Below are 26606 nucleotides of genomic sequence, written 5' to 3'. Positions count from 1 at the left end.
TAAAACGTGACATTAATACTTTTATCACATTATTTATCAAGTTACTTATTCATAAACTGCACAGCTGAGGATGTAAGGAATGCTTTTAGTTTATATTTGGACTTGAACCTGATGCAACACTGTGCACACTCCACACAAGTGACCCAGTTCTTCACAGCATCAATTCAACAAGGTGCTGAAAACATTCCTCAGAGATTTGGTCCATTATAGCAACATGACAGCATCATATAGTTGATCCAAAATGTCATATTCTCACCACATCCCGGCGGTGATTTGAACCAAGCAACCATGAGAAGATGGGTACACTGTTGTCATAAAGGTATGGACACGGCCATCAGCAATCACATGATAGGTGTTTAAGCAATGCTCAGGTGGTGCTAACGTGCCCACATCATTCTAGCACCACCACCAGCCTGAACTGTGGAAGGCATGATGGATCCATGTTATTATGCTGTTTTTTTTTTTTATGCCAAATTCAAATTTTTAAGGCTCATCAGACCAGGTACAATTTATTCAACCTTGTATTGATTGCACTATTACTTTTATGCAAATTGTAGCCTATGTTATCTGTTCTTAGCTGACAAAGATCCATCTGCTTCAAGGATCGATGTGTTGTGCATTCAGAGATGCTCTTCTGCATACCTTGGTTGTAGCGAGGGGTTATTTGAGTGACCTTTCTCTTCCTATCAGCTCAAAGCAGTCTGACCTTATGATTTTCTCTGATCTTTGACATTAATAAGACATTTTCACCCAGAACACTGAGTCTCACTGTATATTTTCAGTAGAGGTGGTTGTGTGTGAAAATCCAAGAGGGTGAGCAGTTTCAGAAATACTCTGGCAGCTGGCACCAACAACCATGCCACGTTCAAAATCACCTTATTTCTCCATCCTGATGCTCACTTTAAACTTTATCGGATTATTTTGACAATGTCCACCTTGTTGCTATATGACTATTTAGATATTTGCATTAACGAGGAGCTGCACAGGTAACCTAATGAAGTGGCAGATGAATGCAGATTTACACTAGATCCTTTTAACTTGTTGTGCACAGGCCTCAGCATTATTTAGTGGGTTGCCGTTTCTGTTCCTGTATTATTGCTGCCAAGCCTGATTAGACATATTCCAGATCCCATAAAATGTGTTACTCTTCAGTATTAAATCTGGTTGCATGAGGTCAGAAGTTGAAGGCTGGTCAAAGGTTACAGCAGTCATCAAAAGGTCAGCAAGGAAATTTGTGGTTCACGCGCACATCCTGTCAGGTGTTTGAACACAACGCCTGACAGGAGTTATATTTCAAACTAATTTAAAAGAAAACTCCACCTGATCTACATGCTGTACAATACACTCATGCACGAGTGCGCGTCTCTGTGATTGTATGAATATTGACTCATACAGACGCACGTACTTCTTAATATAGCCTTAATTCAGTTTTGCTGTGTTTAACTCCCCTCTCTCGTTCGTTCCGTCTCTGGTGGTGTGTTGCTGACGCTCAGCGCGGTTATAATTGGCACCGTCCCCATGTGGCACTGTAGTGACGATCCACAGAAATCAAGGGCACACACAAGTAAACAAACACCCACACAGATGCTAACACACTTCTGCACACACACACTATGCCCCTGCCTCTATAGGACGTGTTTTCACTTAGCACCCGTCCTGCAGGCTGCAGCAATAACCATTTCCTTATTTTGATTTCAATGTCAGGCTGATCCCATCTCTCTCTCCTCCACTCTCTCTTGCTCTCCCACTGCCTCTGCATCAAAAGCACAATCCTTCTCCTCCTGCTCCATTTGTTTCTCTCAGTTTTCTCTCGCTCTTCTTCTCTTCCTCTTTTCCGCCTCTCTTTCCCACTAATGTTTTTATTTCCCTATCTATGCCCCCCCCCTTTTTTCGGGGCCTCTCTTGAAGGCTACTGACATGCAAATTATGCCCCACAAATGCAAAACCTTACCCATGTCAGAAGAGACCTCCAGTGGGGAAGAAGAGCTTAGATATTTCCCACTGAAATATTATCCTTTTACAGCGCAGGGACTTTTTCTGTTACAAGGTTACCTGTGAGAACTTCTGAATAAAGAATCACATGTGTGCATTTGAATTACTGAGACAGAACAAAGCATGATTATTTAATGTGTTTTAAAAGCGTGTTGGAATATTAAGTAGAACACAGACATAGGTGGCTTTTTCATTCATCAGTCATCCAAAGTCTGAAATTGTAGGACATAATTATTGTAAAGCAGGTGTAACATTATAGATGTGTATAGTATTGTGCAAAAGTCTTGAGCTGCCCCTCATTTCCTTATATTTCACTTCCAAGGAGTCAGACTTCCTCTTCATTTATTAAAGTGGTCTTGAGCAGTAGTTCTCCAGGTTTTCTGAAGGTCCTTTAAAGTTTTCTTTCTACATCGACTATGACTCATTTTCAGTCCACTCCTTGCACCTGACTGTTTCCATTTGTTTTGTTAAGCCACTTAACACTGACCTATGAATTATTCAAGCATTAAAAAGGCACCAAACTGAAGGGATGAACCAGTGTTGTGTCTACACATAAGAGACGGACATCCATGGGAGAATTCCAAGGAGAAAACCACTGATGATCAAAAACAACACAAAGGCTCGTTTCACATTTGCCAAAAAACATCTTGATGATCTCCAAGACTTCTGGGAAAATATTATGATTAGACAAAAGTTGAACTGATTTGCATCCTGTTACACTCACTTGAAGACTACTTAAAGAAACAACAAGAAAGCCGTCTAAGAGAGTTCAGACTGTGTAGAAGAATAAAGGTGGTCATACCAAATATTGACTTTCAAGCACATTAGAACTGTGCAAACTTTGTTTAGTCTTATATAATTCTATATACGTTTGCATGTTTCAGGAAATCAGTGAACCCATTTTCTATTTTTTCTAGCAAAATAGAAAGAAAAGACCTTGCTAAAGACCTTGCACAGTACTGTAGCTGTAACAAATCATATGTTTCTATTATAATGGCGCAACAATCCATTTGTATGGGTAGGTTTCTGAAAATGCAATTCTAAGCAGAAATGATGTTCGCCTTCTTAGGCTGACATTTGCTGACTCAAATTTTATGCCAGTCATGCTATTATTGGAAGAAATATGGGGGCTAAAGAGAGTGCTTAAAACTGTATCTGTTGCTAATATGGGCCAGTCCTTTACTTCTCATAGATAAGTTCTGTTGTTAAAGCCAGAAAATGTATTTGCAAAGTACAATACACCCCGCTCTGTAAAAATACATGCTAGGTCTCTAAATTAAAGTCTAAATGTATAATACGTTTAAATGCTTTAGATTGAAGCTGACTGGTTCCTGCTTCATGTTGTTTTAAGTGGTGCTGAATTCAGCTGATTGCAATTTGATGAACAAAAGAAAAAAAAGCATCTCTCCTTCTTTGTGCTGCAGTCACTGTTACAGTTAGGCAACATTTGCATGGCTGACAGCAGCTATAAGTGATCAGGGAGTGTACGCACATTCCCAGCTTTCCATCTTCCTTCCCTCCTTTTCTTCCCTGCCATCTGCTCCTGTCTCACTCCTCCTCCCCTGCCACACTTTCTTACTCACATTCCATCGCCTGATACCCTCTCCACTCTGGTTCTCACTCTTATATAATCGCTCACTGGCTCACTTACACGCACCTTATGTTTTCATTTTACTTTCCCCACTTTTTTTGTCCTCTCCCTCATTTCTTCAACACTTCACTCATTATTTCTTCGCTTTCTTCTCCCAATTTGTTAACCACCATCTTCCCTCCGTGTCAGCTCATCATCTCTACAGTAAATACAAAGAAAATTTCCATGAAAGTTCATACCACAGTGGGTACATCGGTATATGCTCAGTTGGCACAGACTCTGCACACACGTTTGTAATGACGTGCAAAGCCATGTATGTGCTTGGCCTGTGTGCGTACGTGCGTGTGTGTGTGTGTGTGCGTGCGTGCGTGTGCAGAATAGGGTGACTGTCCTCAGGGCAGCTCTCCACACCAGAACAGAGCAGAACAGCAGCTGACCAGCTGTCCCCCTCGCAGCTAGCAGCATGTTGTCTCTTCTATCTGTTCTCTCCATGTACCACTGTGTTCATCCTTCCTTCCTCTACCTTTCTTTACCTTTTCCTCTCACCGTCTTATTCTTTCTTCCCTTTGCTCTCACTCTTTCACACATTGTTCTGGAAAAAAAACATTGTTCTGACCCAACTGTACACTGGATACTTCCTTATTTTCCACAGAGCTGTTAGTTTCTCCACTCCAAGGCTTTGTTTCTCATTATCACACACACACACACACACACACACACACACACACATACACCTACCTCTCATTGTCAAAATCTTCCATCCTCTCGCTTTTATTTAGTGTTCATCCTTCTTCTTCTGTCACGGTGATGCTAACACTAATTTAGACCTCTCTTAATCTCATACAATGATTATCTCCTGTAATACGATGAATAACTACACATACTAACACTAATGTAACACCCTTTCTGAATGGAGGAAGTAATGATGCTTTTCGAGCTAAATACACACACACACACACACACACAACAGGTGCAGGAGTGGAAAGAGATGCTACATATTACTGGAAAAATAATATCAATTGAGAAGGCCGGTAACATTTAGATTAAGATCATTAAGATCTAAGTTTCACTTCTGCTGACTGTAATTGGTGTGATCTGTGCAAGCAGCTTGCAGAGCATGTCTAAATGTTGTAAACCTTATTTTCATAAACCTGCACAGCTCCGTTTTGTGTTCAGTACGTTAATATTAAATGGGTCCGGTAAACAAACTCCCTTTGCTCCACTTGCATTGTAAATCATGATAACAGTCGCTTCTGAGCCCCCCCCCTCGATACGCTCTGATTATATCAGATCCTGAGATTTTTTTGTGAGATATCACAACCCAAGTGTGTTTTTTAACTGTAGCAAGGTGACTTCAATGATATTTGAAAGTTCAGGCGATTTTAAGTGGAGTTACGTGCTGTAGGTGCTTCACTGGGATTATCTTGGAGAAAAAGCAAAAAGGTAGAAAAGAAGACAAACCAAATCCAAAGAGGGGTTTCAAGAAATCTTCACGTCATCACTTTTTTTTCTAATTTAAATCAGTTTCACATGTTTAGTCTCATTTGGTTTGGGAGGCAGCTCAGGATGTTACCATTAAGTGCCTACGATGATGCTTTGAGACAGGGCGTCGACTTTGTTATATTTTATTCATGACTGAAACTGTAGTGAGGAGAATCTTTAGACATTAACAGTGGACCATTACTATTAAGTACCCATTGTTATTTATAACACATCGCTGCAGTTTTCAGATAGTTTTATTAACATTAATGTGAAGAACTCTTTCTCAGATGCAGTCGTATTGAAAACTGAAGCATCGACGCAGAACAACTGTGGTCTATTACTGGCAAACTAAGCTTCTATACTGCACCATAATCCTGACTTTTTATTGCTGAATGCTATAATACATGTTACAATACTGTGTTTTTTTTATAGCACAGTGTTGCTATAATAAATTAAAGAAGTGACAGCAGTTTCTTGTTCTTTTCCCTCCGCAATATCAGCTGTCATTGGTAACCCCGCAGGAACTCTTTACTCTGCACTTTCACTCATTCAGTCATTGAAAACAGACCATGATACTCCTCTCCCCCTCCCCTTCCTCTTTCCTTTCAAATATAACAGCCTTTCACTTTACATCTTGACACTTTTATGTCTTACTTCATGACTTATATGGTATTAAAACTATAGATGTATTGAAAATGAGGAAGCGTAGAGGAGGAGGGGTGGGCAGATAACGTCATAATCTTTTTTTTCTCAGGGAGAAAACATGATTTAGCTGGATTAGCATTGTGTTCAGGTGCGCTCTGACAGTACAGCCACAGTACATCGGTGCTGAAGCTTCACCGAACAGCAGATGGATCCAGTGGAGGTCCAGATGCATCTCTCCGGACCTGTGTCAGGTCTTTGGAGGACTTTTTTCCATTTTCCTCAATTTCTTTTAAGACACGCTGCACACCATGTCAAGAGTGAAAGAAATGGGTACACATTGCATTATTTTACATTATTCTAATTACAAATTATTATAATAAGCTGCTATTAAACAAAGTGCATAAATAAACATTTTTAAATTGTTTGTTTTTTTCTAAGTTGTCTGTTATATGTAGATATTACAGTGGTTCATGCCTTGATTTAAGTGTCTTTTTTATAACTGAAGGATTCGTAGGTCAGTGTTAACTGGTTTAACTATAAAAACAAAAATAATTTCTCATTATTGAAAATGTCCAAAGAAAACTGTCACAGTGTGCGAAAGCCGACTGTGGAGTGTGAATAATGGACCTAAACGCAGACACAATGGAACGTACCTCAAATTAACAAAAGGCGAGCCGTTTAATAAGGCTGATAAAAAGGTACAAACAAAGGGCAAGGCACACTCATGCAACACTAAACATTAATCTAAACTGGGTGAACTAAAATACAACATGAATGAAGATGAACAAACCTGGACATGAATACATGAGACCTGGAAACATGGTGTGAAACAACAGATGACCTGACAAGGAAAGAATGAAAACACACAGACTAAATACACACAGGAGGTGATCAGGGAAAGTGGAAACATATGGGGAAACAGCTGACTGAAATGAACATAATTACATGACAGGGGAAGCAAAACTAAACACAATGAACATGGGACACCAGACCTCTTCAAAATAAAACAGGAAACATAATGAGATGCAGACATGACAACATACAAAGGGAGAGTCCGGAGAAATGACAAGAAAGTCCGACTCTTTGGAAGCAAAATATAAAGAAATTGGGGGTGGCTCGAGACTTTTGCACAGTAGTTTATTTATTTATAGTTTAAGTTTAAATTTCTGTCAAAGTTCAAAATCTGCAGTTCTAAGCAGATATAAATGTTAACACAGGATTTTGTTAGATTGGCGAGTTGATATGTGAGTATAGTAAACGCACTACAGCAAAGGTCACAAAAGGGTTATAGTGGAGCCCACAGGGGACAAAATAGCTGTCAAGTTATTTCACTCTGGTGCAAAGTGATAGACCCACTCAATGAATCAACATTACAGACTGCTGTCATTGCTAAAATGTTTCAGTGGCTAGATACAGATGACATTCTAATGAATTTGATTAGATTTGATTACAAATAAACTCTGTTTGTGTGAATACTTCTTGAATGTGAATTTGACTCTTTGTAATACAGTGAAAAGGAGCAGACTGAATAATATTGGAATGAAAAGCACTGTTAATGTTCCACAATATTGAAACCATGACACAAAATAGCTTTATTATACATGAAAGCTCTTTTACTCAACTTCCAGTAATTTCTTATGAATTTTCACACCTCTGTTAAGCATCCGGTCCCCGGTGCCCCCTCCTCTCTCTCCGTCTTTGTCACTGTTCCTGTCTAAGTGGCCGGGAGGATTAAAAGTGTTTAATTAAGAGGTGATTATGTGACAGCTGACCCAGCAGGATCAGGAAGGCTTTATTTTATTGTACCCCATTCTAGATGATATACACCATGTCTCCATATGTCTGTGCTCACTTCACACCGCTCTTTCCCTTCCCCTTGTTAGCTTGCTGTCTAATTTAAACTCTGATTCACTAAATCTGGTTTGTCCTTTTTCCTAAATGATTTCTCACTCACTTAAGATTTAACCACTCTGGGTTGATTTGAAAGTGTATGCTTTGTTACCAGTTGGCAAAAACACTCAGAAAACAGTTAAAACCAAGACCAGTGCAATACATGAAGTTAAACACTGGTGCTATACTGGTGTATGTGTATTTGTTATTCCTTGATAATCAAATGATGTTTTAAATGCTGCTAAAACATGTGGTGCTGTGCGTGATGTTGCACACATGAAATATTAAAAGAGTGTGGCTAATATGAGCGCGCTAATGTCTATGGGCTAATGCGTGTGTAGATGTTACACATCCCTTTTGTCGTATGGTTTAAAGTTGGTTTGCACTCACACCTGCACTGTTTCTTTAGGTCATTTAGTTGGTTGTATGGTTGTATTTATCTCACAGGTTACATAAAAGAAGATTGATATCAGTACAGAAGTATCTTATAAACCTGGATTGTTTTAAAAATAGCAAAAAGGGGCAAATTGTCTTGTTACTAAAAGAAATCCCACTGTAGAGTGAAGTCCATGAGAAAATGGGCCTACTGCTTACAGGATTTATGATCTTAGTAGATGCTGTCTTGATGCCTTTACAGTCTTGATCACTGGTTTAAGACCGCATGATGTCCACTTTTAAATTCGGATCTCAATTAGATTAAAATATAAATATTAGAGTCCACAAAACCAGTAAGTGTTGTCAAGGTGATCCAGTGCTTTCCTGTATTTGTGTTGTTCATTTGCTTGTCTCTCCTAGTGTTAGAGTACAGTGACAGAAGGAGAGGATGATGACAGAAGAAAGCTGAGAGTTAGTAAGCACAGTATGTGGTGAAAAAGATGGCTAAAAGTTGTTTACATCAGTGGTGGGAAGATGAAAGTAAAGGGAGAAATCCCACTAATTCCCCTTTGTAGCTGTGTGGATGAATATTGCCTCTATAGTTTGTGAGAGAAACAAACAGACTTTTACTCTGAAATGCAAATTATTGATGGGAACCGGAGCAGAAAGGAACATCTGGGACATCCTATAGATGCTTTTACATCCAATGAAGCAGCCATCATTAGTGAGTCCTGTTTATTATCATCATATGGCTTCACATCTGCCTCTGGTGCAAAACTACACGATAGAGAGCCAACCTGGATATAAATACAACTGGACAAAAAGGCAACTTTTTCTCTTTGCGTTCGACAGTGAGAGCAGAACTGTGAGCCAACAGGGACCTTTGTCCTTTAAACACGCCATCAGTCTTGTCACAAATGAGCCCTCAGGAAATATGTCCACTAATTTAGGTCTCAACCCACTGAAGAAGCAGAGGGTTATATTAAGCATGTATACCGTGTGGTTGTGCGAGTGTGTGTGTGTGTGCGTGTGTAATCCAAGTGTCTAGAGAAGAAGGCAGACAGATGGGTCACACAGTTTTCCCTCTGTGGGTCTGGAGCTGGAACAGCTAATTAAATCTTAATTAAATATGACCTGTCTGTCCCTGCACGTCCCCGCCCATGAAAGACATGTATGTGTTTATGCGTGTGATGAAGATGCACTAGCTGAGAAGTCGAGTATGAGAGTAAAGTGTCTTTTCTTGTTCACTAGTTTGAAATTAAGAGCAGCACAGAAATGTAAACGTGTGTGCATATCTGTATACTTATGCTTCCATGAACTTAAATGATGAATTTCAGTGTCCCCTGAGCTTGTTGTGTGTCTGAGGATGATGCGTGCCACAGTCAGTGTTAAACTTTGTTCAAATCCTTCCAGTTGATCCAGCCCCTTGTTTCTGAATCCCCCGGACATACTTGTAATTTAGAGGGAACTTGCCAGGCAATCTACTTGAATAACAATGATTAGCTAAAATAAAAGGATAACATTTGAATAAAAAATCTGATCGATCTAGACATACTGTATGGATCTGGACACAACATAACAGGTCCTCCATAAAGTTTTTATTTTTTTGTGCACACGATTGCATAATTGAAAAAGAAATGCAAACATACTATGCTCATTTCCACCTCTGTATTAGTTGTAGTTAGCAGCTTTGCACTATTCATGCTTCAAAATAATCCTCATTTAGTTTATCCACTGGCTGAAACAGTTTCTGTTACCTGATTAGCTGACCCTTGCTGTTTGAACAGCAGTCAGGGGAGGACTTCCCTGAAGATTTCTGGTCTTTTTGACATTATGCAGAGCCAGAGGCACTGCTTGCCACCAGGCAAACAACTTGGGGTCCCAGGTCAATACAGGGGACACTGAGGGCTGACAAACTTTAAACTTCAGCAAAGGCAATGTGCAGTTTACAATGACAGTAGGAGAGACCTGACCTCACTAAGGGGACTTCGCCTGACTCCACTCACTGTGTTTGCAATTGGCAAGCATGGTTCAGTTTAAACAAATGACAATGATGAAAGAGTTATACTTCAGGGAGAGAAAAAAAGTAGAAAAAGGTAAAAGAGGAGAAAAGAAATCACAATTTTGCTACCCCGCATGATGCTGTGTGGGTTCTCTGTTATTATTTGCTATTTATTTCTTCAGTATGTTACATCATGTTTATCTTTTGTTCATTGTCTGTGTTTGTTTTAAAATGTGCATGTGAGGATGAAATAACCTTACTTGCTGTAGAAAAAAAATCTACCTACAGTACAAATAAAGCAACCTAGCCTAGCCTAACCTAGCCCAATAGTGAGTGGAGCAGATAATAATGATTAAACTAATGCTAAATAACTAAATGCTGTGAGTCTAGTCTTAACTATGGGAGAAAGACAGGATGTAATAATGCAACTTCCACTAGAATCACATTATTTCACGTAGATTATTCTGGCATTTAGCATTAGTTAAGTTAGCTAGCCGAGCGGGAAGTGTGTTCAGCTCTGCTAGGTGGAGTATGACCTAACTGAGCATGCTCATCCAGGAGTCAGAGACAGGATACCAGCAATCCACTTGTTACTGTAGCTAGCTAGTTACACTTGCTGGCAAGCAGTAATAACACTTCATAACCAGTCAGTGTGGTTTAAGCATCGTTACCAAAAAAACTAAGGTCTCTGCCATTTCTATTATAATGTGTTGCCTGTCAACTGTTATTGTTTCTGGTGTCATATAATTTATAACAAAGTAGTGATGACGTTGGTGAATTTTTGCCCCGGGCCCCAACAACCCCTAGAATCGCCACTGTGCAGGGCCAAATTTAGCAAAACTGAAGGCTGAAGCCAGAATTTTTATCTTAGCTTCCAGACTTTAGCAATTACAGAAATTCTCATCTCATTACTTAAAACTATGGCCATATTTATTATTTGCGCCCACTATTATAAGTAAAAAAAAACCAAAAAAAAAACGTAAGTGTTTTAGTAGTTATTTCTTTGGGGTCTCCATCTGGTAATGAAATCGTAACACTAAATCAATAGTAACTTAAAGTGTGTACAAATCTTTACAAAGTAAATCTAGAAATTGCAGCTAAATAGTTAAAAACTGAATTGGTGAAAATTTTAGCAAGAGCTAAGAGCTCGGTAGCACCATGTTATCATGTTATCAGCATTGTTCTGTCAGCTCAGTTTGCTTGTATGGTAACTCATACATGCCAAAAAACAAAACTTGCCGTTGTTGGAGCGCAGCGCTCTGGCAGAGATGCCGTTTGTGCCTATAGGATGATGAACACCAGTGCCATCCACCACTCCGCCCTCCCCGGGTTGCTTCAGAAGCTCTGTCAAAGTCCTGGAGGGAAGAAGAAAAACAACATTTACACACTTTGAGCATCCTGCACACAATTTGAGACAGTAGACAAACAAATTGTCTAACGAGCTTTCACAAGTGCACTCACGCACATCCACAAAAAGGGAAGAAGAGAGGAGAAAAGTGTGATATGAGGCAAAGATAGAAGAAGGAGAGAGAGAGAGAAACAAAGAGGACCAGAGGGAGAATGTTTGAAAGATTGCTTAGCTGGGACCGTCAGAAAGATAATAAAAACGGGAAAAAAACAAAACAAAACATGGATGTGCATATAATATGAACTGCCATTTTTTTTTAAAGTAGCAAAACAACTTTATCTCAACAGCTTTACCTGCGGAAAAAGATTATTTACATCAATAAAACACAAAATGCTCTGAATTAAATTCAAGACAGTGGAAGTGAAGATAAAAAGGATGAGTCTCTGCTTGTTTGCCAGCTGGGAGCGTCAATCATTTATAAGAAATAAGACAGCTTCCCCTCTTGCTGTCTTTTACTGTTTGATGCCTTTGAACAAGTTCTGATGCCGCTTGAAAACTGGAACACGGGCAGGAAAAGGCCTGCAGATTTAACTCTTTGGGAGCACGCAGAACTTCAGCTGCAAACAAGGACTTGGACTGAGTGTCATATCTGATGCACAGTATGATGTTACTCTACTTTAAATGTTTTAAAGACACTGGTTAATGGCCATGTGGGTGTACTACATCGTGGGGGTACTTCCTTACTTGGTTTAGGATGTGCTGTATGTAAAGGTCGTGGAAATGCAGAACTGATTTGAAAAAACAAACAAACATCTTGAGTCAACTATGATAGCCAGGCTTCGTGTATACTACCGTTTATAGGGTTTACATGCAGTATATTATATGTGAAGACTGTTCCCAGTGGTGTGCATACATTTAATACATTAAAAATGCTAAGCCTAACCAGATTCTAAGTATCCCACTTGTAACTTTAACTTAAATTAATAGCCCTTATGAAATTTAATGTCTGCACAAATGAGGGTTTTACAGGTTTAGTCCAGAATAAGTCACATGGAACAAACAGGCTGAAAGAGCTAAGCAAAGATTTTTGGAGAAGCAACAGCAGAGAAGATGGAAGAATGATGGAGAAGATGAAAAATGTTGGTTTCAAAACTACGATTCCTGCCCCGCTTGATCACTGTTTAATTGCTAAAATCCACTATTTGCTTTTAATAAGGCCAAAGAAAAAGAAACACTCACTGAATTATACACGTATGCCACTGTTGACTTAGGAGTCTATAATAGGTACAAACTTTCTAGTGTTTTGTGTTCATGACAGGAGAAAGCGCGCCATCAACGTGTCGTTTTTGACAAGGAAATTACTGTAACATAGTCGACAAATCAGCCGTGACCTCGGAGCTGCTATCAAGAGACCCATAAATATTTCCTCACTGTTAATCTCACTGTTGAAACCTTCACACAGCCTCCCAAAATGCATTAAAGCAATTGTCTTTTTATTAGCCTGCTGTGAAATGGTTGCCTGTGGTCATGAGAGCAGTGAGCATGAAAACATGAACATCAGCACAATATAGTGCAATCAAACACAATACACGTGCAAGAGGCAATGAACGCGCACAGCTTTGTGTGTCTTTGCGGTTCATTCAAACTCAATTCATCAAATTTAAATTCTAATAATTAAAAAGGAAACTCTTATGTGACAGTCACATGGAAAGATGCACTTCATAATAGGAATTATGCAAAATTTTAATGTCTGTTATTAATTTTCTGAAAAAAAACAAAACATTATAAAGACTACACTCTACAAGTTTTTCATGCATCATTTTTGTGGCCATTTTAAAATTATCCAGAAAATTTACTTAGTTCTATGAATCTGAATTGAGCAGTTGACACAGATTGGTGGATCCTTAAAGTCCCTGAAATACTTGGATGTTTGATCTCTGGTAGCAGAATTGGAGGCCTATAGAAATGTTATGTAAAGCAGCTTTACATATACAGTGCACATAATGTTCTTTAAAATCAATTCAAATGAGATATAAAAGCTTCAATATGAACAAATTATTCTCAGGCAAATCTCAGATGGTCAGGTGGAAAGTGTCTGGTGAACCGACCTGTTGTATAAAATGCTATTAGTGCTCAACCATAGTAGAAAAACACTATATTAGAAGGAGGCTATTCTCCATTTATCATTTACATGGAGCGATGACTATCTGTTTATGCATTTTTCCTGCTTTTTTTGTTTATCTGGTCCACCGTCATTACTGTGAGCTGTTCATGTATATGCAATGTATATCAGTCTTATAACTAGCCTACACTAGTTACTTACCTGCCTATTTGAATTTAAACATTATTGTCACTTAGGGTTGCCAGCTGTCCGGTTTTAGCCAGGATGTCCACGTATAATGAGTAAAACTGGTTCGTCCCTTATTCTAAGTTAAATATCCCTTTCATATTGACCGTTACCTGGACGAGTACGTGTGTCACAGCCCTCAGTGACGGCCCGTCATGTGCACCAGATGTGAGAAGTAATACATCATTTGTGAAAATATGGTGCCGTTTAGTCTGCGTAGCATAATAACCTGGGTATCTGAAACCCCCATTTACAGTATTTTATTTAAATATTTTTTCTTTTTTGCTTATTTTTCAAAGGAAATGCCCTTGTGATTGTTTTAAATGAGGTATTGATTTAAGTGAATACCAACATTTTACTGTGTTTTTATTGTAAAAATATGTATTATGCCCAGCTGGTTGTGCATTGTGCTTCTGGCACTCCACAGTGTCCTTTATTTGATAGCTAAAAAGTTGGCAACCCGACTGTCACTGGTTGTTCTTAGCAAACCGTGCACTTACCAGCAACAACATTTGCAATGTTGACTGTGATTGTGGTGCTAGCTACTGCAGTTTAAGAACATTTGCAACGTGTTGTGAATGTAAATTCATTTACACGAAAACCTAATTAATGCTACAGCACATAAAGTGTGTTGCTTTGCCTGCAATCAAAGCAAAAATCTGCTATTAGCTCGCTAGCATTATCAGTGCTAACGTTCCATCAAATGGATGAAAAGTCTTTGCTGCTATTAGAAGAGAGGAAAACTGAGGACTGAGAGCGGTAAGCATGGAGCATTCACAACTCAGCTCAACTCAGCTGTTATGAGTGCTCTTGGGCACTTGACAGAGAGAACACGCTTATGTACTCAAAAGAGAATTTCAAAGTATAGAAGTAATAGCAAAAGTCTTCAATAACAAGCGATAGAGTTTACTTATTCCTTTAGAATTTGTATCCTGTTTTTCCTTTCACATTTACTTTGGTTGAATGTTTTACTAATTTTTTCCTACCTGATTTTTTTATTTAACACTACTTCGTTGCCAGACTTTGGGTAACTCTAGTCAGATTTATTCTGTTTGTTTAAACATCCTGACTCAGTGTCCGGTGTCCCGACTTTGATCCTGAATCCTTTATGACACTTATACTATAAAGCATAAAATTAGCTGTACTGTAGCTTATTACCCACAACTTGTAACATAGTCCTTTACGTGCAAAAACTAACTCCACATAGGCTGTTATCTAACACTTGACATTATGTTGTAACTGTACTGATAAAATTTATGGATCAGTAGTTTTGTTTTTGTTTTTTTTTCTTTTGAAGATTTGTTGTCTGTTAGAGTCAGTCAACAGTCACCAGTAATGTTGATTCTTGCAGTGAACATCTATAGAACTGATATTCTAGTCCTGCAACTTTCCCCTTAGGAAATACACTCTTCACTTTTCTGTTTATTTATCTTAAGCAAAATCTATTGCAATCAAACAAAAATACTAACTTCACAGAAATGTGATCTAAACTGAAATCAATTCATTAGCTTTTAATATGCAAATCACCCTAAAAACTTGCTCTTCACCTTTGATGTTTCGCAGACTTTAGCCAATCACAGGACTCTCAGGACCAGACCAGACGAGACTATAGGATAATATGACAGATATGCCAGAAAAGCATATGAAAGCAGTATACTGTGGTGGCTTAACAGGTTACATGGAGTCCTTGAGCCTTGAACAGCATTGCTTAAATCTCAAATCTTGTTTGGTGGGAGGAGCTTAGAACAGAGAGGTGAGAGCTGTCAATTTTTACATTTTGTTTTTTTTGTGTTGTTTAAAGATGGCTGCCTACGACAGCTACTCTCAGGTGTGAATATGAAGGCAGGTGTTGCTATAAAGCACCCAGCTCAGCAAACCTCCCCTGGATAATTTTCTAGCCAAAAAACTTTTTGTTTCTTTTCTGTTTTTCTTTCTTTCTTTCTTTTTCTTTTTAAAAAAATCAAAGACCTTGTAAGATGACAGGAAAGGCCGGGTTGCCATCCAGGCAAAGTTGGAAGGTGCCCAGGAGCCAGAGGCCCTTCATTTTCCCAAAAAACCTTGAGTTTACTTTACTAATTTCACTAATTCAACTTAGTGGAATTTCAAGTATGACACATGCTCTCTGAGCTGAATGTGATTAGGTTGAGCTTACTGTCAACAAAGGAAAAAAATGAGCAACTCAGCAGTTTTATTAGAAATTATTACTTAAATTGTCATCATTTATCAAGACTATTAGCTTACACCTTTATCTCTAGCATGAAACTAGCATGGCTAAAAACACAAAGTTTGAAGTTAGAGAATAAGAATGAGATTTCCACAGGGATATTGTGTAACTGGTGGCTTAAAGGGACATGGAAGCATAATACCCACAGACTGGATGGTGTATGCCACATAATGTATCCACACATGCATCTCAATTGCCCTTTGATTTTCCGCTTGCTAGCTAATACATTTTCTCATTAATACGTGTCAACTTCCAATCCATTACTCCATTTGTCTTCCTCTCTCATCCCTCTCTTTCATCCCTCCACCCCCACTCATACTGTCTCTTGATTTTCTTCGGCCCCCTGCAGAATGCTTATGAGGGCTATTGTTGAGCACTTGTTGTTCACTGCACCCTCTATCTCCCTGGAAACATCCTCACTTTCTTTCTCTTCTCTTCTAATTCTGTCTTATCTTCCCAACTTTCTGGGTCTGACTTTGCCCCCCCCTCCCCCCAACACACACACCCGTTATCTCTCCCACGTCTTTATTTTCATTGCTATCAGCCTTTTATCTCTCCCTGTATCACTTCCTCAACCCATCGTCTCTGTCTTCCTTCTCCTCGCGGCCCTCTGATTCTGCCTGTCTTGCACTCTCTCACCGTTGTGTCTGCTCTGTCTCTCAGTCTCTCACCCTTTGGCCCACTTTCTTTTCCAGCCTCTTTCTTTCCCTTTAGCATCCTCATCCCTTCCTCCCTTGCTTCTCTTCCCCTCCCTGAGGAAACTGTCACAAACTATTCCAACTTGCGATATTAGCACTCTTGAAATGAGACTGAGTGATGCAAGGACATCGGAGCTGCATATTCAGATTCACAAAAGGGCTCAAACACTGATCGCACTTTGTATTAAGGGCATAAGTTTAATTCCTGCTTCTGACTATCTCTACATTGCTGTGTGAGGTACGTCACAGCAGCACGGCTAACATGTAGAGGAAAAATGCTTAAATTGTGGAAAAAAAATTCAGATACCGTGTAAACCTCAGATCAGAAGAGCACCCCCCCAGTCTGTATGCTGAGGGAAATCTGGCCCTTTCGTGATAAGGCGAAGAGCGGTAAGAGTTAACGTACAGGACTTCAAACAAAACACACTGTGGGTAGATACATGTGGGTGGGCCTACACACATGAAACAGCATTAAGTACACACTATATCCTGTGCCTGCCTAAGTTTGTAATTGAATAAGTACAACTAAGGTTATTTTTCCAAAGTGAGCATTTTGGAGGTTAACCAATGTTCTCTGTGAAATGTGAGCTTTAAATTCCTTCATTCATTCATTTTCTAGAGCTGTGAGTCCTTCTGGAGGCATGATGTTAGTAAATGGATTTGTGTTTATATACTACTCCTACTGACCACTAAAGTGTTTTTACACTACAAACCACATTTACCAATGTAAACAAATTGATACACAACCATACAAAACCTAATGCCATAAAATATACACTGTTATGTATATATACACTATATATTCAGTCATCTGCCTTCAAACACATATGAACTTGAATAGCATCATATTTTTAATACATAGGGATTAATCTCTTGTTCCCTTTGCTGTTATAACTGCTACAAGTCCTCTGGGAAGACTTTCCAAAAGTTGTTTATGGGAACTTTTGACCTTTCTTCCAGAAGTGCATTTGTGAGATCAGACACTGACGTTGGACGAGTCTCGTTGTCTCCAGTCTAATTAATCCCAAAGGTGTTCTATCAGGTTGAGGTCAGGACTCGGTGGAGGTAAAGTTGGGAACATGAAATTTTCCCAAATGTCTCAGTGTGCTTGATTTGGGCATGGAATTGATTATATATATCATGCATCACTTAAACAGTGATGGAACATTGGAGTTCAGTTTCTTGTCCAATAACAAGCAGGCTGAAAGAGTGTGATATTAAGCCACTGTGCTTTGAATTAGCAGACGTGCTACTAATCTATGCTGTGCCCATGTTCATGCAGCATGACACTGGATACCTCTGGAATCTCCCAAAAAACCTTTGAACTAGCTCTATGGAAAGATTATAAAAGAGCTGCCATAGTGGTTTTAGTTCGAAATCTGGGGTTATTCTGCCCATGAGAGGCTTTCATGCAATAAGACGTGGCTGTTTGTCCAATGGCAGGAGGCGGTGGGAGAGGGAGTGCACCTGTCATCCTGTCAACCTGTCAATCATCTATCATCCATGCTGGGTGGAATGTCCAGGAAAGCCCCTCTCCGTATTTCAGAGTATTTTGGCAAGTGGTATTTCAATTTTTACTGGTGTATTTATCAATAACAAATACATATATCTGTATGTATGTGTATACTGTAGCTATATTGTTCTATTTTATGCATATACACCACTTTTTTAGGTACAGTTGTTCTACAAATATCAGGACAATCTTTATTTTAGTAATCTATATACAGCTGCTATATACACTCAGTTAGGTATACTCATTAACATAAGTAGCTACCCATCATATGGCAGCAATTCAGTGCACTGAGGCATGTAGACATGGTCAAAACGACCTGCTGAGGTTCAAACTGAGCATCTGGGCAAGAAAAGAGATTTACGGGACTTTGAATGTGGCATAGTTGTTGGTGCCAGATTAGCCGATCTGAGTATTTCAGAAACTGCTGATCTAGTGGAATTTTCCCACACAAACATCTCTAGGGTTTACAAAGAATGGGCTGAAAAAGAGAAAATGTCCAATGAGTGTCAGTTCTCTGGATGAAAATCTTTTGTTGATACCAATTTTCAGAGGTATGCAACTCTGCAATGCTCATTTCAAGCTTAATTACTCCAAATGGACTTCCTCCGTAACACATGATGTTATATAACCTGAATAATAAATCAAAGTTCATGCACATGCATGCACATGCTATTTAAAAAATAGCAGAATGCACGAAATATCTGCTACAGATAATACAGATTATTCCAGTGAGGTTTGGAAGAACTTCTGGAAAACACCAAAGAAACATCTCCAGGCAGTCTGATAGGCTCAAAGCACCACATGCCCCGTTTGTTCCCTAACAGGACTTCCTGAACACCGCAGAGTAAGAAAACACAAAAGCTGCTCCTGATATCTCCCGAAATTATATTTGATAAAACATAATCAACTTTAAAAAGCTAGCAGGCGTGGATCTGTTCAGACTGATAACAGGGACAAATTAAAAGCCCTTATGAGCCCACCAACCAAGCATGAGTGTGTTTTCCAGTCAAGCAGTTTAATATGTGCGGTAATTGCTTCAAATGGAGTCAGCCATCTACCGTCGTAGAATCCTTTCAGTCGTGCGCAATTAGTGATCATTCAGACGTTTGCAGGGAAAAGGATTAGTCTCTGGAAATTGCGCTGATATTCACGCAGCGTGAACCCTCTCAAGGGTGAAACATGTGGCGCTTGATTAGTCAGTGTGTTTGACAATGTTTTTCTTAAGTTTTTCTCTTTAATTTCATACACATGGAAGCAGAGGAGACTGATAAAGCTGCCTTTTAAAAAAAATATAGAATAATGTGTACTGTCACATCTTGGTGTGAGACACACTGACAGGCTGATAAGAGGTTTGCACTGAAAGCCACGCGAGTTTTAATTAAATATGTATATTTTTATTAGGTCAACTCTGCTGATGTCTCACAATATTCAGTTATTAAATTAAAGCAGCACATGGGTGTGTGGGTGAAGTTTCCAAGAAAAAAACACTCAAATAGTAGCCTTATTTTACCTCACTGGCAGAGAGAATTAATCTTCGTGTCCCTGCGATATTCATTTTCACAGCTGTAATTTCATGAGGAAACAGTTATGAAAGGTGTTCCACTTTGCTTTTTACCTGAAATGGCATTAAACTACTGTTGATGGAACTCCTCTTATCCTCCAGATTTTTTAATATTTTGAGATTAACTGTCCCTCAGCCTTCCCTTTACTCTATTCGCTCCTGCAGTCGGTCTTCAACTGTAAAAAAACTAAAGAAAAAACTCTTAAAACATGAAGATAAACAAACCCACAGGATGTGCTGAATTAGAAACATTTGGATTTAGTATAAAATGTGATTTGTGTTAAAAAGGGTTTAAAATATCAGTGTGTATAATACTGTGAAACATCCTGAGCACCGCTGATTGCTTTATATAATGCCAGACTTTATTGGCACTTTTTAAAAGTGGTGTGGAGCGATAGTTCTCCGTGATCTCTGAAGTTCTGTCTGTTCAAAGGTTTTCTTTGAACATTGGCTGCTTTTTCACTCTTTTTCTGTGCAGTCCTTGCACCTGACTCATTTTAGAGGAATGCTTTGAGCCATTAAAGCATAAAAAATGGACCAATTCAAGGGATTAACTAGTGTCATGTCTATAATTGTATTAGACCAATTTTAAATGGGATTTTTGGTACTTGTTCCAATTTCTTTAGTCTATAAAAATGCCAAAGATAACACAGTTTGATGGTAATATCCATCCATCCATCTTCATCCGCTTTATCCGAGGCCGGGTCGCGGAGGCAGCAGCCTAAGCAGAGAAGCCCAGACCTCCCTCTCCCCAGCCACCTCCTCCAGCTTATCCGGGGGGAACACCAAGGCGTTCCCAGGCCAGCCGAGAGATATAATCTCTCCAGCGTGTCCTGGGTCTGCCCCGGGGCCTCCTCCCGGTGGGACATGCCCAGAACACCTCACCCAGGAGGCGCCCAGGAGGCATCCTTGTCAGATGCCCGAACCACCTCAACTGGCTCCTTTCGATGTGGAGGAGCAGCGGCTCTACTCTGAGCCCTCCCGGATGGCCGAACTTCTCACCCTATCTCTAAGGGAGAGGCCAGCCACCCTTCGGAGGAAGCTCATTTCTGCCGCTTGTATCCGCGATCTCGTTCTTTCGGTCACTACCCACAGCTCGTGGCCATAGGTGAGGGTAGGGACGTAGATCGACCGGTAAATTGAGAGCTTCGCTTTTACACTCAGCTCCCTCTTCACCACAACGGACCGGTGCAGCGTCCGCATCACTGCAGCCGCAGCACCAATCCGTCTGTCGATCTCCGGCTGCCTTCTCTTGATGGTAATAAAATAGCATTTTTGCACCAACATTGTGACTCTTTAAGAGATATTAACTGAAAAGTGTGCCACATCTCAGCGTGGTGCACTTAAAAAATAAAGGAAACCAGAAAAGTGGAGGGCTAAAAACCCCCACAAAAAACTATCTACTATCTACACAACTATTCTATTTGTTTTTTTTTTCTTTTTTTAAACTTTTGGTTCAAATCTTAACCGAGGAGGTCAGCAGTGAGTGTCTATATCGATCAGTAAAACACAGTGGAGGCTCTGTCATGGTTTGAGGCTGTGTTTCAGCCAGTGGTGTTAGAGATCTTGTCAACAATGATGTAATTATGAATGCAGAAAAGTACCATCAGATATTGATACACCATACAACACTATCTGGAAAGCATCTTAATGGCACTGGCTTAATTTTTTCAGCATTATGATCAATGATCCCAAATGCACTTCTAATCCAGGAGAAAAATATACCTGGATAGAAAAAAACACAGGGGAGCTGTGAGCCCAGAACTCAACATTAATGTGTCGTGGTGCGACTGGTGGTCTTGCGTTTTGTTTTTTGTAGTCTCAGGTGGAAAGGATGAGTCCTTCTGCTGAGTCCACCTGTGGGAAGGGCTATCCTGGAGTAACACCTTTCCTGCACCTGTTTCTCATTCTGGAGAAGTTGCAGTGGTCCCCTGTCAGATCGTCATCATCATTAAGGTGTACTCAATTACTTCCAGAACTTTACTGAACGCAACTTTGTGTCTCCTTGCTTCTGCTAGTTGACCAGTATTCCCTCTCTGTGTCCCGGCCTGCCCACTCTCACACTGGGCCACCCAGACCTTTCCCCCATACATTTCTCTTAGGAAAGGCGACTCTCATTACACTGACCACATTTTGCCTGTTTCCCTCTGATCGCCTGTTATCTCCCTGTTTCCTCTTTGACAGATTCACCTTATGTAAATCTGTAAGACTGTGGTTTCCTCTGCGTCCTGTCATTGGTGCTCTTGTTATTTTATTAGTAAACTTTCCAAAACTGTCTGCTGTTCGGGTCTGCTCACTGGGCCTGTAATCAGCCATTATCATTAAAGCAGTGTGGGATCATCTCAACAGAGAACAGAACAAAAGGCAGCCAACATCCAAAGAAGAGCTTTGAATTACCTTTAAGAAGCCTGGAGAAATATTCCTGAACACTATTTTGTGTGCATGTGTAAATATTTCAATAAATTGCTGCATCTCTTTCCCATTTTTCCAACAAAATATAAAGAAATAACATGTAGCTCAGGACTTTTGTGCAGTTGTGAAGCAGCAGAGCTGCTAAAGGCTATCTTTATAAGCTCTTGTAAACAATTATTCTTTCGCTGTTGTGACATGACAGAAAATTCAAATGTGTGTTGAAGTCCAAAATGATCAAGCGGCAACTGACTTGCTTGTCTCAGTCACTCAGCTGCACGCACGTGGGCATTTGTAACATCAGCTTAACAAGTGGTTTGTGATGGAGTGCAATTTGCAACTATCAAAGAAAAGAAATATTGAAGAAACACTCTTTCTGTGGGTAATTTCAGCAAAACCACACGGCTCTCGCTCCCAGGAAAACACAGTTTTCCCTCCACCGAGAGGAAGAAGGCCAATTTTGTTTTTTCATGGTCAAATTGCATATCAAACAGGGCCATAGAGTCAAACACTGTGAAACTAATTCACTGCATCTGTACAGTTGTTTTTCACAACCCTGCAGTGGCCCGGTCCTGGTTGTATAACTAAATCCGCACTATTGTTTTCAATTGTCAAAGAGCGTTTGATGCTAAAAATAAAGTGAGAAAAATACCCCACGGTCATGTAATAAGACATTCAGTATTGTTCCACACACATGCACGCACACACACGCACACATTTACTCCCCTGGGTCTTTACCACAGCATTTTGTGGCTGAATCACTCTTCACTGTCACAGCAGGTTAGTTTATATTACAAGGCCCCCCTCCCCGTGGATGATTCCAGGGGCCAGTAACCTAGCATGAAACTGAGCATGGAGCTGAAGCCCTGCTGTTTCTAACGACTGTATGCTGTATAATTGTGTGTGATGGCGCTTGCCACCTACAGTTGTGCCATTTGACTAACCTACACAAACACTGATTTGTGTCCACACACGCGCACACGCAGACACACACACACACACACACACACACATGCGCAGCTGCCAGTCTCCTACCTACAGTTGTGCCTAGGGGGAGTTAATTGATGCCACATAGAAATGTGACTCATCCCTTAATTCCCAGGGGTGGTAATTTAGCGAGGTTACAGTAGGCGGGAATTGTACAAGTGGAAGTGTGTAGTTAGCAATGATTTCACAGAAAAAAACAAAATCTTCCAGGGGGGCAGAAAGCAGATTTAAAAGCTGAACAAAAGAGGGTTTACTCAGGTTTATGACCCCATAAACAGTTTTTTTTTTAAGTCATTATTAATTAAGACCTCAAAACTAAACAAAACAAACCACTTCTCAATCATTTCCCACCTTCATGATGAATGTTACATAATGTGCTTGTGTATTTTTTGCTTGTTTTTTTATGTCCAGGAAAAATAACTTCACAAGCAAATTGATTACAGTACACATGATTTCCACACTCCTTCACATTTGCTGTAGTGGTAGGTTTTTTTTAAGCACCTGATTGTTATGTAAATAAAGTTCAGAGTTATTGTTTCTAAAGTGTTGCCTTTGAACGGGCTGTTTAAAGCAAAAAATGCAAAATGATACCTTTGAAAGTAACAGGAGGAGGCAGAAATTTAGATTTACTGGAGTTCAAATCGAGCTGTCTCTTTCTGTATGTGTGTGTGTGTGTCTGTGTGTCTGTGTGTGTGTGTGCGCTGCATAAATTTATCTGCCTCTTCATCTATCCTTCCTTCTCTTTGTCTTGGAGCATTATGAAATGACAGAGTCAACACTTGAAGTCTCTTTTCATCAGTTTTTCACAGCACTTCATCCCACTACTGCTGTCAGAGGAAGACAACACACACACACACACACACACACACACACACACACACAGAGAGGACAAGATCCCCCACATAAATGCCACTGCAGTGGGATAAGTGGTAGCATGTATCCTATCACAGGGGTGTTTGATAACCCAGTACCTTTGACACATAAACAGCCACGCATGCATGTACGTATACACGCGCACAGCAGACACACAAACATGCCGCTGCTGCCAGATAGTGCGCCGTTGTAGGCTTGGTACAGAGCCTGGATCTGTCTCCCACCCTGCTATATTCCTATTAGAGCTGACAGCTGCCAAATAATGTCCCTTGGCATGGCTGAGTGCCTGCTGTGCCAGGGCCTGTTTGCATTCATGCGCGCACTCTCATCCGCTTACATGAGCGTGTGTGTAGATTTGGACGACCTCACACTGGTCATTGGTCCACTTAGATTTTTTTTAATGGGTATCATATTTTGAATAGAAACATCTATTTAATCAGGAATTTAGTTTATTTGGGGCCACAGTGCGGAGACGCACACACAAACTTCAGAGACTGTTCTTTAGCTGGGCAAATAAAGTGAAAACTTTCTGAATGAAGAGCTAAAGTGAGAGGAAAAGAAATGAGCTGAATGAAATGACTCAAAAACTTAAACTGGCATCTTACTTAATCAATATGAGCGTCACATCTAGTTAAGAAAGCTCAGGCCTGTTTTATATTCAGATATAGCTTCAGACTGTTAAATTTCAGGAAGAAATGGCAAAGCTAATGATGTTACCGGAGACAGAACCCCTAACACCCGAACACCAGATGGTGTGTGTTGGTCAGAACCTGTCAGCTTCAGATTATTAGTATCATTTGTCAGCTTGTGGGTCCAGCTGATAGAGTTCAGGAATCCCCGAATGCTTGAAACAGATGTGATGAGCCCGAGTGCAAAAGTGCTCTGCTGGGGTCATCACTGTGGTGGAACGAGTAACTGTGGTAACCAAGGAAATGTTGGAGGAGCTGAATGAAGTGTTTGAATTTTAAACACTTTATCTGATAGAGCTGGTAATTTATCCTCTTAATCTGAGTGGTGACCCACAAACAGAAGAGTTCGTTTTTGATTAACATCAACAGCGTGAGAACCTGAGAACAACAATTTGAAGTTCTCATGTGAGGTGCCTTTAAATACAGTTCATCATATCACCTCCTTGTGGTTCTCCAATACATAGATATTCCTGGTAGCTACATATGATTATTGATGATCAAATTTGAATGTGCTAAAATGCTTTAATAGGGCAATAAAAAGAAACTAAGTACAAAAACTGAAAAAGGAAACAAATCCAAGCCCTCTTGCTGCAAGCTGCATGAACCAGTTGCTGGCAGCATCTCAATGCTGAGGCTGTGGTGTTGCTAAAGATGATGTCACAGAAAAATACCATATGTCAGCCTCTGAGTCACTGCCTGCACTCATTATTTTGGGCCATCTTTATTTTAGAAACAACAAAACGCACACACGCATGCACACACACGTACGCATACACGCGCAAAGATTCACTCTCCTCAAGGGATTTGTTCTCAAACATTCATCAGTGTGACGCACACATAACCCACGCATGAATACACCTCCACACACAGACGCATGTTTGTCAGCAGAACACCTATCATCCTATCAAGCCTTAATATTTCCGACGATACGCAGGTACTTAGCGTGCTATCGACTCAGCGCCGGCCATCTTTGTGTGGACATAGACTGGATGGTATTGATCTTTTCTGCCATATTTCTGTCTAAACATCTTGAACCACTCACTGTAGGAGCTTCTAACATATGCATTCATTACTGTTTTCTTTTAAATCTCTTATATAATATTTAGATTTGCATGCATGGTTCAGTTATATATCTCATATGAAGAGGTTTTAATACGATTGTAAGGGTTGAATTTAACGGCACATTCATCCTGCAGTTGTGCAAAACTGCCATTTGAGTTTTCTATCCACCCTTTAAAATTGGATAAAGTCTTCCTTTATCCATTCTATGAATGCAGTGCCCCATCTGTTCATGGCATGTACTGTAAATATGACACGGCTAAGGCCACACTGACAAATTAGAAACACCACAGCACTCCCTCGTCTGTCCAGTGACAGGCTGTAGTAAATGCTGTTAGTGGCGCGTGAACTGAGGAGTTAAGTGACCTTGGATTGCAACCTCAGGCACGGACACATGGCACTGGCATGGCCAGTTTGCCCAGAGCACTGTGTGGTCTGTTCATGAAGGTGAGATACACACAATTCAAAGAACACAACAGGACGGATGGATGAATGGCAAGTCTTAACTCATTTTGAACACACTTTGCATGAGCAATGAGATGCAGCAGCGCCGCGCCTCCCAGATGGGCGCTATTTGTGGGTGAGGGGATGCAGCTGGTTAGCCAGCAGTGCGAGCTGTCAATGGACATGCACGCAGCACACTCTGATCTAATCGACATGCTTGATGCTTGGATCCAGATGCACAGATGCTTGTTCCAGATTCGTGCCCTCTCAGAAATGCTTTATCAATTAACAATAATTAAGAAATCTCTCAGCTAATGATAAATACAATGCTGCTGCCAAGGACAGCACACATGATGTAATAGATTGATTTGTCTTCTTGGACATGAAATTTACTTTTTCTACATGTAGAAGCACATGAACACTGCCTGCCACTCAGTTTATTGTGTAAGACTTCTATACAGTCTATTGCAGATGCTG

At 40.1% G+C, this 26606-nt stretch overlaps 1 protein-coding gene and 1 long non-coding RNA gene across 2 annotated transcripts in view; both read right to left on the bottom strand.

The window, feature by feature from the left end:
• The window catches only part of LOC100707122 (protein shisa-8), a 115250-nt gene that overhangs the window by 58424 nt on the left and 30220 nt on the right, over positions 1–26606 (bottom strand). Inside the window, exon 3 of the mRNA XM_005459451.3 lies at positions 11217–11332. Within this exon, the coding sequence (XP_005459508.2) occupies positions 11217–11332 (116 nt within the window). The remainder of the gene's footprint in view (positions 1–11216; positions 11333–26606) is intronic.
• LOC106099011 (uncharacterized) lies at positions 5238–6556 on the bottom strand. The gene is made up of 2 exons (XR_001225323.3): positions 6501–6556; positions 5238–6009 (listed from the first exon to the last, which is right to left on the bottom strand). It is a non-coding gene; the product is annotated as an uncharacterized LOC106099011 (long non-coding RNA).

Source organism: Oreochromis niloticus, linkage group LG4 (assembly GCF_001858045.2).
Source record: "Oreochromis niloticus isolate F11D_XX linkage group LG4, O_niloticus_UMD_NMBU, whole genome shotgun sequence".
In the NCBI taxonomy this organism is placed as follows: Eukaryota; Metazoa; Chordata; class Actinopteri; order Cichliformes; family Cichlidae; genus Oreochromis; species Oreochromis niloticus.
Note: the sequence above shows the minus strand (reverse complement) of the source record. Positions and strands in the feature narration are given on the sequence as shown.